Below are 21,474 nucleotides of genomic sequence, written 5' to 3'. Positions count from 1 at the left end.
TTTCATCAGATTTGCAGAAAAGGTAATAATTAGTTTCAAAGAAAAAAGTGGAGAAAATTCAGTGGAAGATGGTTATTTAAAAGCACCTTTTTTGAAGCCTCAAAAGATGTAATTATTCTATATCTAATGCAGATAACCCATAAATGAATAAAACAAATATCCAACATTTGATTAACTTGTACATATTTTAAGCGTTTAAAAGCTGATCTAATTCTGTCCAATATTATCGCTTCTTATCATGAACGTTTGATAAAATAACAAATGGTAGCAGCATAAAACAATTGCCGTTTTCAAGATATACTGACATATCTAGCTTTCATTTTAGTTAAAACACCAGTAATATCAATCCCATACAGATATGTATTGATCACATTACTAACACATGTAAAGGTGTTTTCTTTTCACCATGGAAAACTCAATTCGAGTTTTCAACTGTCAAGGTCATCTTGTATTAAGATAGAACAAATTATAGTGGGAATAATACCTTCTTTGTATCCATCATTCTCAGGATGCAAATTGCTACGACTAGCTTGTGGTTCCTCTCTTTGTCGTCAATGGCATGCATATCTTCCAATGAGTGAGTGTTATGTTTAGAGACCTTGCATTTCTTGATCAAGTCCACTTTGGGAATTTTGGAATGTGTCGAACCGAATAGGAACAGCTCGGGGCTGGAATTTGTCAATAGATGCACGGCATCCTTAAGTGACCTCAACATATCTCCTGAAAGCTTTAAACACCATGGTAGCTGTTCTACAAAATAATGTAAAATCAATCGCATATTTTGCAGAATTTACTTCGTGAAATCAGTAGCTTAACTTAAAATGTTTATAAATTTGTCACACACACTAAATATTGGAAAAGATAGATCTACAGAGCATATGCAAGATGGCGAAATGACGTATTTCCTTTACGTCTTCATTTTTTTATTTCATGTGAGCATTGTAAAATATTCAATTGTTTGAATCAGCATGTTTTGTTTCGGCATTGAATATTTTTTAATATGTAACAATGTCATGTAATCTTGAAAACTTATATACAATTTTGATCCACTACAAAATGCTTGTAGAAAAGTTTTCAATATAAACGACTAGGAATGCTTTAACGTATGTTCTCGACACCGTACATAGTTATGTGTTTCGTTCACGTCAGTCCTAAACAGATGCTAGGTATTCCTTTAATTGTGAATATAATAGCAGGCGATGCCTATCAAGCAACGGAGGTTTAATAGTATTCCAAAATATTTCAGTATTTACAAGATGTATAGTAGCATACATAAAATAATGTTTGACGCACATATACAAAATATTTCTAGATGTGTACCATAAAGTCCCAGGAATCTAGAAAACAGGTCCCTCAGCTCAGTTTGAAAGTGTTTGATTCTTGGGTACGATTCAAATTGAACTTCAATGGCAGTGTAAAATATGTCATCGTTTAGTCTCGTATCAACAGGAAGGTCTTTTAGCCCAGCCATGGATTTTTTTCAATGCTCTGAAAAAAGGAAAACGCTTTGAATGTCTAATTTGTCCAATATAGGGCATGTCAATACCAGTTTTCTATTTTTATTCTTTATTTATGAAATTGTGTGTACATGTGTATGTCAAAAAGCATGATGGAAATTGATGGACCAATGATTTGAAGGCTAATTTTGGATTATTTCATAGAAATGATGAATCTTTTGTCTTTTTCCAATATTCCATTTAGTTCAGAGCACATGACCACTTTATGTCTAGTAAATAATTTGTTCTTATCATTCTCTTGGTTTAACGTGGTTATATCAATATTTTTATCACATGTTTAAAGTTCCAGCAGTTAGAGTTGGACGAGAGTTTTGTTCTCTGATCGATAGCAGTCAATTTCCTTTTATAAACTAATTCAGGGTCAATCTTGGTTGCATGTGTCTAACTATATTTCTACAGTCAGTGACAAGTAGTGGTGGATCAAGGCTTAGTGTGTGTTGGTATTGTTATTTCAGGTCTGCAAATCGGTAGATGATTTTACTCTTATGGCCAATTTCCTGTTGTTGATTTTATGATATTTAATTTTTCTATTTACTTACTTAAATGTATACTGTTGTTGATGAAGCTAGGTGGGAGTTTGAAAATAGCAAGTACCTCTCCATAACATCCGTGTATACCAAGCATCGTTTGTCTTTTTTAAAAAAAAAAAAGATATCATCTGCCCTTTTAGTATTATCTACCATCAACCTTCAAAAAATCGGAATTTGATTATTTTATCTCATTAGAGGCCAAGCAACGTTTGACATTTTTATCAAGCACGTTTTTTTATTTAATTATATGTAATTATTGTGCTATTCAATATCAGTGCTACCCACTTTTATCAGATAAATGACTAGAAGCATCATTAGTACTGTATTTAATATATATATATATATATATATATATATATATATATATATATATATATATATATATATATATGGGATACATAAAGCGTCTAAACGAATTACGAATAATCAAAATATGAAAGCACAAATTATTGTACATGAGAAACTACCTTCCGAACCAATGGCTTTATCTTTGTTTTCTTACTAATTCTGAAAAGAAACTCATTCTTTGCTATGATGTGTTTATGATTGTTACTATAATCAAGTCGATGACTAGAATGCAAAATTAACGAATCCTCTTAAGTGAACTGGATAAAAATAATAAAACGTGAAGCCCGATCAAAAGCAATAAAACAGTAATAACAATAGAACAATCAATCAATCATTACATTCAAAATGGGTAAACAATATTACAGTGTACAATGTAGAGAGGGGTTCAACAATGTCTGCGCACTAAATCCTGTTAAATGGGTACAGTATCAAAAAGGAACTATCTCGATGATCTCGTTACATATGTGCATCACCATACTAGTATACCTTCTCTTAATTTGACCTCTTCATCCACGATACCTGTCCATAAAGGATATAATTTCATTAGTATATATTATGACAGATACAACCATGTCGCTAAGAGTTGCCAGCGTATCAGGCATGCGTTGCTGTAGCAATTTTACAAAATCTATATTGGGACGGAAGATTATAACTACCTTTCCATAACGTCAAGTTTGAAAACTATCTCTCAATTTGCTTGATTTGTTTACTGTGTAAAACCGGCTTGGTGTATAATTTTAAAAGTTCTACTGAGTGCGGCCACCACCATCACCAATTAAAATAGAATAAAGGAACAGGAAAACAAGAGCAAAGAAATAATACCAAGAAGAGGAAACGATTAGCAAACCGCCAAGCCGTGAACAAAGGAATTGAACAGAACAAAGGAACTAGCAAACAAAGGAACGATAGGAACACGTAACAGAAAACAAAGGAGAGACTTCTAGCAGAGGAGCAGACTGGGTTAGGACAAAAACAAAAGACAAGTCATCATTCAATGCTATACGCAATTTAAGTAGAAGAATGCAAACTAGGTCCAAACAAATGGCTCTATTCAATCCAAACACGCAAACACACAAACCACCAAATAACCCTATCAATAAATCAGTAAAAATATTGGATGTATCACAACTCCAAACAGCACCAATAAAGCATGTAAAACAAGCAAGATTAACGCAAGTAGTACCAACCACAGCAAACTCGAATTCAACCAACATCACACTGGGACCCCAAATTCTGGTCTCAAACACAGACCAAACAAACCACAAACCAGCAGACATAATTAACACACCCCCACCCCACCAACAGAAACTACTAGAAATACAAAACTACACTCCAGGGAACAATATAAATACAATGCCAATACTATCGCCAATCATCTTCAAGGAAGCGGAAAAACCAAACACAAATGAAGATATAGACACCACTATTCCAAACCTAACAAATGAATTTGACGGTAACCTACATACCTTAAACTCCCCACAATTAGACCACATAACCATGACCAGCACCCCAAAATTCACCAAAAATGAAATAGCCAATTCTAGAAGCATGCAAATAAACCAACAACAGGAAATCAAGCAAACAACAATAAATCAAAATATTAGGAAAGAAACAAGACACTCAAGCCAAACTCCTGGACCATCTGGGATAATAACAGCAAGGGAACCACCAACCTATGGGAACAAATCCAATGAATTAGACACTACAAAACGACCCAGCAGCATCATTAATATGGCAACCCAAAAACCCCAAACAACCCAAAACATATACCTAGGTAATGGCTAGGGCCCGCTAAAACCCCAAAACAACCCAAAAAAATCCACAAGTAAGGTTAACTCAAAACAGGAAATAAAACAACAACATAACCCCCAAAACAAAATGTACAGTTATCATTCCATCGAACACACCATATACATAAGCAGCAGGTGCAACAGAATTACTAGTCTAAGTACCAATAGGATTATGACAGCACTGGCCAAAATTCACAATGGACAATTCAAACTGATAAGACCAAGGCGAAACTACCTCATTGTCCAATGCAGCACAATTCAACAGGTGGAAAAATTTATCCAAATTGAAACTATAGGCCCAATAAAGATCAAAGTAGAGAGACACCATAGCACTCAGAGGAAACCACGAGTCACTTCGAACTCCACAGTGAAACCACAACTAATCTGGCTGAACCCACTAACACCACTATCTTTAAAAAAGTAATAGCACTAAACGGATACAACAAGGACATAAGCAATGAACTCCTACTTCATAAACTCACAGCAAATGGAACACAGACCACCAAAGTGTATCGTCTTAAAAATCACAAGGGACAAGGAACAAACAAAGCAGTTATAGAGGCTACCGAGCCAATACCCTCAATAATAAAACTAGGACAGTCAGGAGTGTACCATAAGCTGGAAAACTACATAAATAGGCCAAGGTTTTGCACCAAATGCCTGCAGTGGGGACACTATGCCCTCAGATGTAGATTCAAACCAAGATGTAAGTACTGCGGAGGTCAACACAATGGAGAATGCCACATAATTAAACAAAAATGTGCTAACTGTAAAGAAAACCATTATCCTAGATCGGCAGAATGCAGATTTGCAATAAAAGAGAAACAAATAGTGGACTTAATGAACGAAAAACACCTCACCTACCATTCTGCCAAAAACATCATTTGTAAAAACAACCCCAACACACCAAAATCTACCTCTGAAACAATCAATGAACACCAAAACTCTCCACGCAGAATCAGAAGGGAAAACATTGCACCACAAAACATACCCTCGAATCAGGAAACAAATGAACCAAAAACTACAACCCACATTGTAACAAACCATGACCACCCTGATAACACTCCAGATACAAACAAAACTGTCACCCCAAACATCCCCAAATCTAACACACACCCCAACACAGAATTAATACAGGAAGTAATGAACCTAACAACACGAACCATAATGCAAGATCTCAGTAGCATAATCAGAACCCTCAAAACCATTTTTTCACCATACTAGCTGATTGGACCACAAAACTAACAGATAAAGACAACGTCAAAAAAAAAGATAGTACAAAAAATAATAAAATCACCATCTGGCAATGGAACTGCAGAGGAATCTTTAAAAACCTATCAGAACTGCAGAACAAACTGAATAATACGGCCATAAAACCAGACGTAATCTGCCTACAGGAAACCCTCATAACACAAGAACACAAACGCCTGCCCAAACTATAAGGCTATACCCAGGGAATCTTTAAAAACAGACCCATGGGGCAGAAAGGGGGTGGACTAGCAATTTTTTTAATAGATACACTAATCTACTATGAAGTAATAGAAGTAGCCCCTAACCTAAACATCAATAAAAGCATCGAAATAATGTCAGTAATGATAAATATAGGAACCACAAACATTCAAATAATAAATGCATACGACCCAGGGGGTACCTTCTGCCCTACCAACCTAATCTCACTAAAGGCAATAACTAATAACAACAACAACAATCTAATGATCTGTGGCGACTTCAACGCACACAGTGAATTATGGGGAGGTAAAAAGAAAGATCAAAGAGGAAAAATGGTTGAAAAATGGATAACTGAGAACAATCTGGTCATCTTAAATGACGGGTCGAACACTAGATTAAACCCTGAGGATGGTACTCTCTCAGCCATAGACCTAACTATCACTACCCCAAACTTGGCTCAAATCACAAATTGGTGGGTGGATCAGGAAGATACATTAGGAAGTAACCATTTTCCCATCACAATCAATATTCAAACAAAAACTACACACATTCCTAACGAAACCCCACCTAAATGGAGGTACCAACAGGCAGACTGGGACCAATTCCAATTATTACTAGCTAGAGTAAATCCAGATAACTTAGAAAACCCAAGTATTGACATCTATTATGATAACATAACAGACACAATTATAGAAGCAGCTAACCGACGATGCATACCAAAGACAGCTAATATCCAAAATAAAAACCCTGTACCATGGTGGACTAAACAGTGCACTATAGCACATAAAGACAAAAAAAAGAGCCTTAAATAAATATAAACGCACCAAAAATTCTATCTACTTCCAGCAATATAAAGATAAAGAAAAAGCACTAAAACAAACTATAAAAACTGCTAAAATTAATCTATGGCAAACCTTTTGCTCTAAACTGAGTCTAAAATCAAAGTCAAAACAAATATGGGACAAGATAAAAGCCATAAAAGGGAAAGCAACTACCACAGCCCCAAAAATTAAAAATGTCATAACAAATAAAGATAGGGCAGACCTCCTAGCGAAGCATTTTTCGAAAATGAGTAGCAACAATAATCACACCAAAAACTTTCAAGAACACAAAAAACTAATGGAGGGAACCCAACCTCAAATGTTTCAAGACCAAGGAACAAAAGAATCTCACCTAAATAGCGACATCACAGTACATGAATGGAAGATAGCCCTACGATCCAAAAACGAAACATCCCCTGGTAAGGATCAGTTAGGTTACATTATCTACAAAAAACTACCTATCAATATAACAATAGCCATAATCAAACTCTTTAATAGGATATGGGATAAAGGCCAACTACCCACCAAATGGAAACAGGCCATAGTAATACCAATCCCCAAGCTAGGCAAAGATCCCAACAACATAAATTCGTACCAACCCATCTCCCTTACAAACATTATTTGCAAAATAATGGAGACAATAATCGCAAATAGGTTAAAACACCACCTAGAAACCAATAACCTACTCTCCATAAATCAATGTGGCTTTCGGAACAAACGGTCCACAACTGACCAACTTCTCAGATTGGAAACAGACATCAAACTCGCTTTTAACGCACATAGGAAAACCGATCGCAACCTCATAGCGGTTTTTTTAGACCTAGAAAAAGCGTTCGACCTAGTATGGACCAATGGACTAATGGCCAAATGAAACCAATTTGGAATAAATGGACGCTTGTTCAACTGGATTGGCGATTTCCTCACAGGCCGGAAAATTACCACAAGAATAGGCAACACCCATTCGGAAGAATTTTCACTTGAAAATGGAACACCGCAAGGCAGTGTAATAAGACCGTTACTATTTAACCTAATGGTAAACGACCTTGACCTCAATGTAGCCTCCACAAAAATAAACTTGTCACAATTTGCAGATGATAGTGGCATATGGAGGAATGGAAATCCTGCCAATAACACGGTAGTTAAAGAAATCCAGCAGAGCCTAGACAACATAGGGAGATGGGCGGACAAATGAGGTTTCAAAATATCTCATGAAAAAACTGTGGCAATCATATTCACCCCCAAACGAAATAACAACCTAGTCTATCCAAACTTCTATATACAAAATCAATTAATCAAATACGTAACAGTAGTAAAATTCCTAGGAATGTTCTTCGACAACCACCTCACATGGAAACAGCACATTGAACAACTCACCCAGAATTGTAACAAAGATCTCAATTTACTCAGGAACATCACAGGGACTGACTGGGGATCCAACCAGGAAACCCTCCTCACGATATATAAAAGCCTAATTAGATCAAAACTGGCTTACGGTTGCCAGGCATATAACTCGGCTAAGCAGCCTGTACTACAAAAGCTTGACACTATCCAGAGAAAAGCCTTGCTATTATGCACAGGAACACTCCCCTCAACATCATTAGAAGAACTACAAACACTAACAGGAGAACTACCCTTAAAATTACGTAGGCAAGAACTGCTCCTCCTTTCTCCATTCGATTAGATACCCACCCAGAAAACCATCCCACCAAAATAGCTATAAATAAGTGTAAAGTTGTCTTCAAACCCAAAATCATACCTATCAAACCAAGTGGCAAAGTAATCCTTGAACTAAGAGAAAAAATACCTCTACTAAAAAAACAGGTAACAAACAATACAGACCAGAACAAATCACCATGGTTACAAAAACCACCAAGGATTAACATTGAAGCTACCAAATTAGGGAATAAAGAAGGACAAGAAAACTTACTAAAACCTGTACTGGTAAACGAAATCAACCAAAAATACCGGGACTATGTTAAAATATATACCGATGGATCAAACACAAACAACCCACCAAGAACAGCAGCAGCAATAGTCATCCCTGAATTCAATATACAAACGGGATCCAGATTACCTGACTAATGCTCCATTTACACCACTGAATTCTGGGCTATACTTGAAACACTAAAATGGATCAAAGACAACCAAATACCTAAAGCAGTCATTATAAGCGATTCCCTAAGCGTTATCAAATCGATCCAAAATCGCAATACACACTCTAGGGAACAATTCCACGACAGAGCATGCCAATTAATCGACGATATCACCACAGCACATCAATTAGTCGAGCTCATGTGGATACCGTCGCACATTGGAATCTCTGGCAACGAAACAGCAGACAAAGTTGTAAAAACCAAACTAGGAGATCAAAACTCTATCAAGCTTAACTATAGCTCTACAGAAGCAATAAGCTTCGCACAAACATATATAGGCCAAACATGGCAAGATTTTTGGAACTCCTCCACAAAAGGTAAAAAGCACCATGAAACCCAAAAAAACGTAGATAGGAACATACAGCTACCTAAGTGTACCTATTTAGAACAGAAAACCATAAACAGGATAATAACTGGAAAAACTAAACTAGCAAGCAGTTTTGGAAGGTTTATAGGACCCAAACCAGCAACCATTAACTGCTTTAACTGCCACACCACCAAAGATCTACACCACGTATTCAATATATGCCCAAAATATCAACCCGCTCGGAAAATATTTATCAAAAACCAAAAAGAGATTGGATCACCACACACATACCCAGAGTTACTTATGGACTCTAATAAAAATAAACAATCAGCATATAAAAATATAAATCAATTCATAGACTCAGCAGGACTTAGGAACAAAATATAATTACTATCCTCACAAAACCAAAAGACCCAGTAACTAGCTAAATAAATTTAGAAGCCACCACATAAACAGCCATAACATATTATTCAATTTTATAAATGTATTAATAAATAATTCACTTACGAAGCACCTATAAAAAAACTAAGGAAACCGCAAAATCGGATGTCCTAGATGTCCTTAACGAACTGAGTAATCAGCTAGGATTCCTGTCCTAGATGTCCTTAACGAACCGTGTAATCGGCTAGGACTCCGGTCTCTTGCTAAATAAAGTATAAATAACATTCAATCTCTAAAAACATCAATTAATAAATAACTTAAAGAGGTAATATATAAAAACTTATAAATAACATAACGTAGGAAACACATCCTAAACACCTCGACTAGTAATACCATAATAACCTTGAAAATCTCTCTTTATACATGAAATCTACTAAGAACCTCTATAAACAGCATAGAACATCCCCCTCCTTTTAGAACATTTTGAAGAAAAAAAAAAAAAATCTCGAAAAAAAACAAACAAAAAAACACCAGGCAAATGCAACAAGAAACTAGCGATGTAAAGCAAGCAGGATCGTTCCCGAGCTCTCCTTCCCACTAATGACAGCCAACCATTCAACTGTAGGGACCTTTATGGACCCACAGATTGAGGCCAAACTATCAGGGTTCCTTGAATCCATAAAAGTCTTGGGGAGGTGGCACCATCCCCTTCCCCAGGAACAACTAGCAGGCTGCGGTGCAGTCAGAAAAAAGTGGCACATGCACAATTGTGCGAACGCTACTATAATTAAACTCAACAACAACAACAACTACCTGATTCTCTTTTAGCTTACAACTTGTAGACGTCATCGTCGATTTTATCAACGTTCATGCCTAGATGTAAAAGATAATTATTAACCTGCAAGTGTTCAACTATATCAATAATCGCAACTATGTTTTATTGATTCGTCAGACTTTCGTTCTGCACCGTTCGATGATAAATCGTTGTGTAGATATATTATATCGTATTTTTCAAATGGATCAAGATAATCTTCGACTGGAATTAGCTTGACTGGTGTGTACAGATATTTATTTCGCTGCTACTGATTTACCACAGCGATATCGAAGATGATATTGCGTGAAAAGTCGTCAATATATACCGCGCTTTACTAATAAGTCTGATAACGGCATGGCGAAATTTCCGCAGATTATTCCATCGTGAAGGATGGAAAGCAGACAGAAATGTAAAGACCGTCTGATATTGGGGGCCCCGAGTGGCCGAGTGGTCTAAAGCGCTCAGCGTCCCGGATCACTGCCATCTCACCTCTGTCTGCGTGGGTTCAAGTCCAAGGCTCGGCAAGCGTGGATACGTGGGAACGCCTGCCAGTAGCTTCTCGTGGGTCGGTGGTTCTTCCCTGGGTTTTCCATGGTTCTTCCTCCACGAGTTATACTGCCGCCATGTATAGCCTATCTTGTGCTGAAAAATGGCGTTAAGCCCTAGAACAACCACAACCATCTGATATTCGATTTTAAAAAATGAAATTTGTATTGACCTAGAAATTGAGGAGCCATAACGACATCTATCATTTTATGTAAATTTATGTAGGCGCAGATAATATCCCGGATATTTCATTGTTATAGTAGTCATAGGCTATTAAGCAAATTTAGGGAATTACTTAAAAGAAAATGTGTCGGCTGCAAACGATAATTTCTAGGTCAATACAAATATTTTCCAGTATCAGCAACAAGCTGGAAAAAGCTAGCTGACACATAATAGAGTCAAAAGGTGGAATTCCTGTAGAAACAGCCATGTAAAGTTTCGCAAACATAACTGTTTTTCTGTTTTATTTGTTTGTCTTGTCTATGTTTTGTATTTGCTTTTGATAAAAGACTCATTAAAGGGTCGAAAGCGCTCATGCTAGCTAGATACTATTTTCGCGCTGTTCGTTGTCAGTTTATTGCATGTATCTTAAACAATCCCTGACACACGTGATCCCTTGATGGATCCAGTGGACTCGAAAGGATTGTTATTCTCCATATGATTTGTATTCTTTATATATATATATATATACGATTTATTAACAAATAGAGATAAACAGTTTTAGTAATATTAGTATTATGTATAATACACGCTTATTAGAAGAAAAGAAAATAAATTACAAAAAAAAAAAAAAATTACAAAAATAAATGTAATCAACATATATACTAGTATAATCTTTATAGCTGTTAAAGTGGTTATCAGAACTCAATTTATTTAATAAAAATATGATAAAAATATGGTGTGCATTACGGTTACTATCAAGTATTTTATAAATAATTAATCAAGTATTTTATAAATAATTAATCATATTATATTGATAATTAATTAAAAATTCAATTTCATTTTTTAAAGAATTAGTAAACTTATTTTTATGTTATTAGATTATACTTTTACCAATTAAGATTTTCTGCAAAGTAAAATAATATGAAATATTCATATCTAATTGTTAACAGGGGACATAATTCAGAAAAAATAAAAAAAAATAAAAAAAAAATAAAAAAATAAAAATTAATAAAAAATTACTAAATGTCATATAGTGTTTTTGAATTTAGACCTTTTGGATATACCGTGTTAAGACGGTGAATCCAATAGGTTTCCTTTAGTAGACGTTCCATTTCAGAATCAGCTTTAACAATAGGTTGGAAGGAGAAATCTTGCAATGTATGGGAATTTTTGTTAAAATGTGCGGCAACATGAGATGAAAATGGTTGATCGATATAATTTTTTATATCTGATCTATGTTGGTTCATACGTTTAGATATTTGTTGACTGGTTTGTCCAACATATTGGATGCCACATTTTTTGCACGTTATCAAATAAATAACATTTGATGTTGCACAATTAATGTCACAACGCATATTAAAAGTTTCTTTCGTATTATTACTATTGAAAGAAGTATTTTCATTAATAAATGAACAGTGTGAACATCTAGGTCTATTACATTTAGTTGATGATCCTATTTTATATGATGGTTTTTCTAATTTGGAATTAGTTAGGAAATCTTTCAGATTTTTAGTCCTTTTATAAGCAAGTGTGGGTTTGCTTTCGTGTAGCGATTTAACACTTGCTTTACATGATAAGTTTAATAAATCCCAATATTTATTGATAATCTTACCTATATTAGGCAAACTTGGATTATATTCAATAACAAAAGGAATGATATCTTCATTTCTATTTTTGATTTTATATTGTAAAGATTCAAGCTGTGTAAGAGAAGATACCTTTTGGAAAGCAGTATTAATGATGTCAATAGGGTAATTTCTATTTAAAAAATGCTGACCTAGCTCTGTCAAGGATGATTTAAAAACAGCATCATCCGAAATAATTCTTCTGTATCTTTTTGCTTGACTATATGGTATCCCATTTTTACATGATTTAGGATGGCATGAAGAATATTCAACATACTGATGAATATTCGTGTTTTTAACATGAACCATGGTAGTAATTTCATTATTTTCATTTTTCATGACATCAACGTCCAAGAATGAAACTTTAGTTTTAGAGACATTGAATGTAAATTTTATTGTTGGATGTAATTTGTTTAAACTGTCTATAAAGTAATAAAGGTCTTCTAATGAATAACTCCAAATCATAAAAATATCGTCTAAAAACCTTAACCATACATCCGGTTTTAAGAGGCATTTATTTAGAAAATCATTTTCTAATTTTCCCATAAATAAAGATGCATAAGCAGGTGCCATAGGACTACCCATTGCTGTTCCCATTTTTTGGAGATAGTTTGTATTACCAAATTGAAAAAAGTTATTTTCGAGCACAAGTTTTATCAAATCACAAATATGTTCTTTGGATAGTTTATACGTAAATTCGTTATCTTCAAGATAATATTTACACGCTTCGACACCATCATTGTGTGGTATATTCGTGTAGAGTGAAACCACATCAAGTGTAACAAGGAATGAATTTTCCGTTAGTTTCGGTAAAAATTTCAATTTGGTAATGAAATCAAAAGTATCTTTGACGTATGAAGGTAGTGATTTCATTAGTGGTTGTAAAATGTGATCAATATATTGCGATATATTATTTGTAACTGAGTTGTATGTAGAAATAATGGGTCTACCTGGATATCCTAAAGGTAGTGACTTATCAACAGCTTTATGTATTTTTGGTAAAATATAAAACTGAGGTGTGCGTATTTTATTTGGGAAGATATCTAGTTCGTCATATATAGAACAGTTGTGTACAGAGATTAAATTAATACATTGGCTTATTTTTTCTTTCGTTTCTTCAGAAGAAATATAGGAAAGTTTTGTGTAATATTCTTCATCATTTAATTGTCTTTCCACTTCTTTAATATAATCCTCCTTATTCATAATTACTATGGTGCTAGACTTATCCGCTTTTTTAATAATAATGCTTTCATCTTGCGATAAGCTACGTAAAGAATTTAATTCTTCTTTAGATATGTTTGTAAAAAGTTTTCTTTTAGGATTGCTATTTAAAATTTCTTGTTTAGTTGCTTCAATATAAAAATCGAGATAAATATCACGTCCACTAGAAGGTGTAAATGTTGATTCTTTTTTATTGTAAAAGGGCTTATTTTGTAGATGGAAACTATTTTCATACTGTGAAGATGTACATGATTGTGAGAAAAATTCTTTTAATTTTAACGATCTTGTGTATTTAAAAAATGCTTCTGCTAAATTAATATTATCATGCACTTTGGTTCTAGGACAATATGATAATCCCTTACCTAGAAGAATGTAATCACTATTAGTTAGAATTCGTTTAGAAAGGTTTAACACAGTTTCTTTTCCTCTTTCGATTTCCTTTATTCTTTTCTTTTCTTTCCTCCATCTGTTCTTGTTTTGTATTCTAATGAATCTCCTATTCTTTCTTCTGTTTGTGTAGTTTTCAACAGATCCTTGAGGGTTTCCATTAGACTTTGTATTGTTGCTATAACCGTTCTGTTGGATTCTTGTGTAGTTTTCTTCGCCCCATTTTTTACTGCATCTGCATAGGTCGCCGTTTGTGTGTTTCAGTTGAGTTTCAGTTTATATATATTCACATCATGATGATACGCGAACGGCAACGGCACGCCAGGGAAAGAAAGTATTGAATGATATACTGCGTTGACTGGTGTCACTATTGATTGGACGTGGTCTGACAAGCAGATAAAATGGTTGACTGCCGAAATTGATTTAATTGAAGAACGTGCTCGTTTGGGAACAATTGAACCCGAAATTGTGCTGTTTGGTCTTGATCAGCTAGTTCAGGTGGATGTTAATCTTTCACATAGATTATTGGTACAAAGAGATATCAACGACAACAAGTATGAATTTCTGATGCTGGTGCTGCACACATTCATTCCATATGGCTAGTCCATTGATACGTCCATGATCGATACTCGTGAGGAAAATATGACAAATAGTTTGCTTGACCGAAAAGATAGATCTTGTATTACATTCATCACAGAATAATGTTAGTTTGAAGAGTGGTTGATCCAAGGTAAATTTGATCCAATACGCGAGGAGCGGCGACGAGGTCAGCACATCGTTGTGCTCTTAAAAACACCGTTACCAGGTATGTTAACTGGAATAGTTAAATCTTATTATGATAATTCATAAAAGGTACTCGCGGTCATGTATGTGCTTTATGTGTTAAATGAGCCTGACAAATAAGGTATTACTAAATTCATCGAACATAACGCTCATGCGTGGTAGGGGGACTTAAAATTTCGAGCTCAACGAAATGATAGATTTTATCGCGGTAACATTTATCGGGCAATATACGATATTGTAAAACACGATCCAGTAGAAAGTGGTTATTCAGCAGCACCGGAAAGTCTGATTTTGATTAGTTTGTGTTACTGTCTGGAGATTGCTATCGAAGTGAGGAGTTTCATGATCAGTTAAGATCGATCGCTGATAAATACACCGCCGATTCGTCGGTTATTAGCAATATAATCAAGAATTGTTTTGCAACAGCTGGAAAGCAAATATTGATACCCAACAAATCTATCAGTAAAACTGAACGAACTCTAGCACTGCGCGATGGAAAACCATTTTGCTGGATGCTTGGATATGCAATCACGATCCATTAGTCACTGTGGTGCAGAATATCACATCTAAAGAAAGTCTATTTCGTTGACGATCGTGTAGAACGTTCAAATTTAACATATTTAGTTGTATCACAAGTTGAATATATGTCCCAATTGTCCAGAGCAGTTTTATTTTTACTAGTATTCAAACAAAACAAAATCGAGTACTGCGAGTGAGCATGTCAATCACAAAAATTAATTGTCGTCCTACCGACGCGGTGACTTAGTAAACATTAGCTTGATCTTGACGGAGATTATTTTGTTGAGTTAAAAATAAAACAAACAATGATAATTGTTGTGTTACATACAAACTTCAGTATAATGGGAATATTCTCCAAATGATCTGAAACAATTTACCATGAATCGAACTGATAATCAGGTTGGTCATTCGCTAAGCAATATTGTGCTAACTGGTCTTAAATGTATGATGCTGCATATAATTATTTTACAGTCATCATACGTATATACTGATCAATATTAATTACAGAGTCCGTCAAGGAACTGGTAGTATAATTAAGATGTATCGATACATTTTGTCAAAGTTGAGTTTCAGTTTATATATGCAACTCAAGTGAAAGCTTTATATGTGTGTGCGTGTGTGTGTACGTGCTTGTGTGTACATGTATAACAGTACATAAAGAATACTTTTATGGTTATGGTATCAGAAATATGATAACACAAGGTTTCAGTATGAAATTCATAAGTGTACAAAGTTATTCACATTCGTTAAGGTGAGTACTCAACTGCTGCTGATAGATAGGTACTACTCCCGGTATTACGAATCACCATGCATGGTTACTTTAAACCTTTTGTTATAATACTTTAACTCGGCTGTACCAAAATTTTGATATAACGATATGATATGTGTGTGTGTTTGTGTTTTATGATTGGCGGGGTACGGGGGATACCTTGGACATCATTTTATATGAAGGAGATAATCGATATGTGTATATATATATATATATATATATATATATATATATATATATATATATATATATATATATATATATATATATATATATATATATATAGAGAGAGAGAGAGAGAGAGAGAGAGAGAGAGAGAGAGAGATTATAATTAACATTCTTTGATTCTCCATTTTAATGAAATGCAATAACATACATGAAAACAAGACAATAGACAATTCATGACTTACGAACATGAGTAAGTTAATTATAAATCAATACTTGGATTCTTTTGAATACTATACTTGAAGCATATGTATTGCACAAGTAATTTTTTACACCTACCTGCTCTGAGTTTCTATCACCTATGATAACGTTTCATGCTGAATATGTAATATCCATCACAGTTTTATCTGTATTAAGTTCAAAGCTCGCTAATTTAGAGAATTATTTAACGTCGGAAGCTATAATATTTTAAAGGCATACTAGTGAAGAGTCTCTTTAATTATATGTGTTCTAAAGATCATGAATCTTATATAACGTGTGAAATTATAAATTGAAAAAATGCACCATACCCTATGGTTTGTGATGATTCAATCAGTTATTTTCTTAAATAAACAAGAGGAAATACATTTAATGGGTAGCTATCATTGAAACTTATAGGTCACGAACTGCTGAGAAACCCTCACGTTACCACATAAACGGCTGTGTCATCTTTGTCCAATGGGCGGGTTATGAGTTAGGTGGTTATAATTAAAATATCTGCTATAAATATAAATGGAGGACTCACAAGAGAACAAAAACAAAATATAAAGATCGACAGCTTTAGACCTTTTCCTAGAAGAAACGTCGTAGATCTGTCGAAGAACCTAACAGAGCTTATCATGGGAGACAAATTTCGTCGATGGCGACCATTGCTGGAGGAGTTCGACCTGCCATCGGACACTGAAATGGCGAAGATTTTGTTGGACTGGTAGGACAATGTCTACGTAAAGATGTTCTCCACTTGTCATATGTTTTGTTGCCATGTTTGAAAGCATGTTGTTCTATTGTTATTATCATTGGGCAAGGAACAGATTTGCTTCCTAGGATTCCAAAATTATATATGATCAGCTGGTTGATATTTCACGCAGTGATTTCATTGTGTGTTGGAGAAGGGGTGGAGGGGGTATCTAACAGCGTCCTCAGAAAGATCATTTGTATACTTAACCATTACCTTCGTGAAACAAGTTCTTTATATTACGATAGAGAACATAGATATACATACAACAGTTCTCACTATGGACTCTATCTCACAAGTACATTACTTGCACATAAGCTTAATAACATTTGAATATAATTGTGTAGAACAAATAACAAATATATGATGTTGAACATTCATATGGCTTTTGTTCTAGATCTGACACTGGAACTGTCCAGTAAATGACTCATCTCTCATACTTATGATGGACTGGTTTCTACAATTTATTGAACACATTTCATCTACTAGGAAATTCATTATAAAGCATTGAAATGACGATAATCACAAAAGGATCACTCGTCATGATAGGAAAAAGAAATAACATATGTCATGTAGGCGTTCAGAACCAGCTATATCAATAATGTGTGTCATCTTTTAGAATTTCATTACATATACCTTTAAATGGTAGTTATTTACTTTGCCCATATTCATTTAGAAAATAATTGTTTACCCTCCCCGAGAAAGACATACAGCAAAATCAAAGTTAGATTGCTTGGACATTTTTGAACGAGGTCTGCCTAAAGGAGTATCCAACACAAACCAGACTGAATCTCGTCTGCTGTAATGTCACAATGAAAGCAGCGTGTGTTCAAATCAAATTCACACTGTCATGTTATCTATCACGAAAAGTCGATGTCCTCTTTCCATGACCCAGTTTAGTCTCTGGCTAACGCAGTTTAGTCTCTGGCTACCGTTGTAAAAGTTCATAGCGATCAATAATTTTCTTGAAGTTTCTTTCTGGATCGCATTTATAAAGCAGAGCATTTCATGATCAGACTGAATTGATGGTTAAACTATTTTAGCATTAACTTTTTGAGTGATAGATAATCTTTAATTCAATTTGAATAAATACGCATACATAACCCCATTGACTTACATTGTATAATGGCTGGCAGGTTACCATTTTTATGTTATTAGCTATTGTTTTAAGCTGCCATTCAATGTAGTTTTATTTATGAGACAAAATTTCAGATCTGTTTCCAAAATGTACTCATGCTTAAACTAAGTATTTCAGTTCTACGTTTTCACTTGCCTTATTCATCAAAATAAGCAGATTTAAAATATAAATAATGATACAAATTGAATTGTTTTACATTTTCTTCAGTTACGAAGTTACAAAGAAGGTAGCAAAAGATGTTTATAAACGTGCAGAACCAATGGCCAGTACATTAATATGCTTCACATCAACACCTGGATCAGTCCTTTTTCGATATGCAGAGAAAAAGAAGACACCATTAGCATCTGAAGTGTGGGGTATAGCAGTCTTCCTGACTTGTTACATTGTAGTGTCTTGTAACATTTCATTGGGTGTGGTTTTCTAACACTGTTATTCCACTGAAAAGTTTCATGTAATAAATATGTTGCTGATAAGGTATATTTTTAAAACAAATAATGCTAGTAAAATGTAAGTCACTATATATTTTCCTTTTTATTGTTTGGGTTAGAAGAAGACCAAAACTACCACGAAATTTGTTTTTTCGAAAGTGGGGTAGGGGACCTCAAGTATGCTACCTGCTGCATGGACAAAAGGTGTAAGTTTTACTGAATTATTTTGCTTAGGCAAATAAGTTCAAGTATAATGTGCAGGCTAAACTGGTCTTCGAGGCTCTCTTTTACCTCACCCTCTAATTAACCCACATGTGTATCTACTAGTAAATCAATACTTAGAGGAACAGTGATGACAGTATATAATAAAATTGCTTTTACGTACCCCATATGCTTTATCTACGTAGTTTTCCGTTTATAGCTATGTGGCACATGTAATTCCTGTTAACACTCTCCTCTCATCTATCCACTCAGCTAATGATGAAAAATATAAGAAACAATATTGTTTTTAAAAAATATTAATGTAACAAAGAATTGTCATTTTATTATAAATAATATTAACTGTATCTATTAAAAGGATATGTATTGTATGTTTGCAGTGGGCTCCGTTTGTCTGATATAGAAATGATGAGAACTGATAGTAGTAATTTCGATGACAATCGTTAAGTATAATTAAATATAAATTTTTAACAATTTTTAAAATCCATTAATTTATTTCAATGGACATAAAAATGGATGTCATTGTGAATGTTATGCCTCACTGTCACGAGTGTTATATCCTTGTTCATATAAATTCTGTTCTTGGAATGAATAGGTGTTCAGTATACCTGGAAATTATTGTATGTCCGTTTATCACTTAGAATACAATGTAAACTTGTACAGTTTTTAAACGTTTCGAACTAAGTCCTTAACATCTTTTAAGAGCAAGTAAATTTAACTCATGTTAAAAGGGCTGTAGGTTTGATACCCCACCCACCCATGGCCAGCCATGATCAGCCGCATTTGTGTCTCCTTGTGGAAATCACTTAAATTTGATTTGTTCGGGATGACAGAGCCAATAAAGTGCTGAAAGTGTTGTGAAAATACACTGCAAACTATGGACAAGCAAATAAAAATAAAAAATACTTGTGTTCATCCCTAGTCATTGCATTTTCTTATTGTGTTCATATATTTTATCTCAGAAATTTCCTAAACCACCATCAACACTCCCGTGATATATGACATGTTGCAAAACCAACTTATAAAACAGTGAATTTAACAATCATGTCAATTCCATCTATTACTCAGTAGCAGTACATAGCATTATGTCAGTGCAAAGAAGAAATACAATAAACGAGATCAAGGAGACTAAACACAAGAAAGAGCATTCTTAGTTGAATATTATCTTTCTTTTATCCTTATCAACCTTACGATCATATCTGGCAACTATTGTAGGCTTTGATAAACACAATAAAAGAGTAGTTTTATAGAATGGCAAGTAGTCATTCCTGTTGCAAAGCTTTTGTAACTGGAAGACGGTTTCTGTTTACATGATTTCTATTCAAGATCCGTTTGTTTAATCTGATCTACCTTCATTACAAGGTTGCCAAAAATGAAAATGTTATAATGTTCAAAAGACATCAACAATCGATTTTGATTTTCATGCAAAACTGCCAGCAGCTATGTGCAATTTGTGGTGATATTTCTGTCCTTGTATTTTGAACATATATATTTAAACGTTTGCTTCTGTACAATGATGTAATATTTTTTTTAAATCTAAGTTATAATGCATAATACGTATTTTCTGATTTATGTTAATATCCAAGTATTCCATGAATAGGCATCACCATTATCCATCACCCTATCTTGTAGGTACTTTGTGTATAAGAAGGTATTTACTTGAAATATCACAGTAATGTAGAATATTGACAGAAACATTGGTCCTGTGCAAAATTGTAATCCACTCCATGTTTCATTAGCCAGTTTTAGAATGTAGCTATGTAGCTTTGCCTTCATGATGTAAAATTAGCTGTCTTACATGTATTGAAAGGACATTTCAAAGTCACTGTGACAGAAAAAACAGATTGTAGTATTCTTTGAGATTATCTGGAGTAGTGTCTTACGTCACGTTGCAAACATACCTGAATGGATCATCTCACATGGCCAATGCATTATTAAATGCGTCATTGAACCCGTGTCTAAGAATGAAGAGCAGACAAAGCCCTGGCTTGATCCCCAAAACGATGCCAAAGTGCTGAAAACCTTGGCACAGGTTCTGTTGGACAAAAGGCTCCTAAGCATAACAGAGCATAATTTGAAATTCAGGTAAGCCACTTCAGGATTTAACAATTGTATGGTATTTAAAACGAAAACATTAATCCACTGCTTTAAATGTATTACTTCTTAAATTACCCATAATTTACTGCATATTTGTACCTTTTCAAGCTCTGAATAAGTATGCATTCAGTAGATGTGTGTGCACGATATATGAAGCAATGATTATCCTTCTCAAGACTTTGGTAAGTTCAGGTAGAATACATACACATTAAGCGTAAACAATTCCATGACACTCTGTATCAATAAACACCACAGAAAGATATTATGTATGCCAATTTTACGAACAGAAATGATTATGTAATGGTTGTATT

At 34.3% G+C, this 21,474-nt stretch overlaps 1 protein-coding gene across 1 annotated transcript in view; it reads right to left on the bottom strand.

Annotated features, from left to right (window-relative positions):
• LOC149775810 (uncharacterized) overlaps positions 1-21,056 on the bottom strand; it is a 28,123-nt gene extending 7,067 nt beyond the window's left edge. The window contains exons 1-4 of the mRNA XM_089943713.1: positions 20,968-21,056; positions 19,233-19,321; positions 1,321-1,488; positions 485-750 (exon numbers count right to left, since the gene is read on the bottom strand). Of these exons, the coding sequence (XP_089799839.1) occupies positions 485-750; positions 1,321-1,471 (417 nt within the window). The 5' untranslated portion in view covers positions 1,472-1,488; positions 19,233-19,321; positions 20,968-21,056. The remainder of the gene's footprint in view (positions 1-484; positions 751-1,320; positions 1,489-19,232; positions 19,322-20,967) is intronic.
• Positions 21,057-21,474: the final 418 nt, after the last annotated feature.

Source organism: Sinohyriopsis cumingii, chromosome 19 (genome assembly GCF_028554795.1).
Source record: "Sinohyriopsis cumingii isolate HCF-2022 chromosome 19, ASM2855479v2, whole genome shotgun sequence".
Lineage (NCBI taxonomy): Eukaryota > Metazoa > Mollusca > Bivalvia > Unionida > Unionidae > Sinohyriopsis > Sinohyriopsis cumingii.
The sequence above is the reverse complement of the archived record's forward strand: the minus strand, read 5'-3'. Positions and strand labels throughout refer to the sequence as shown.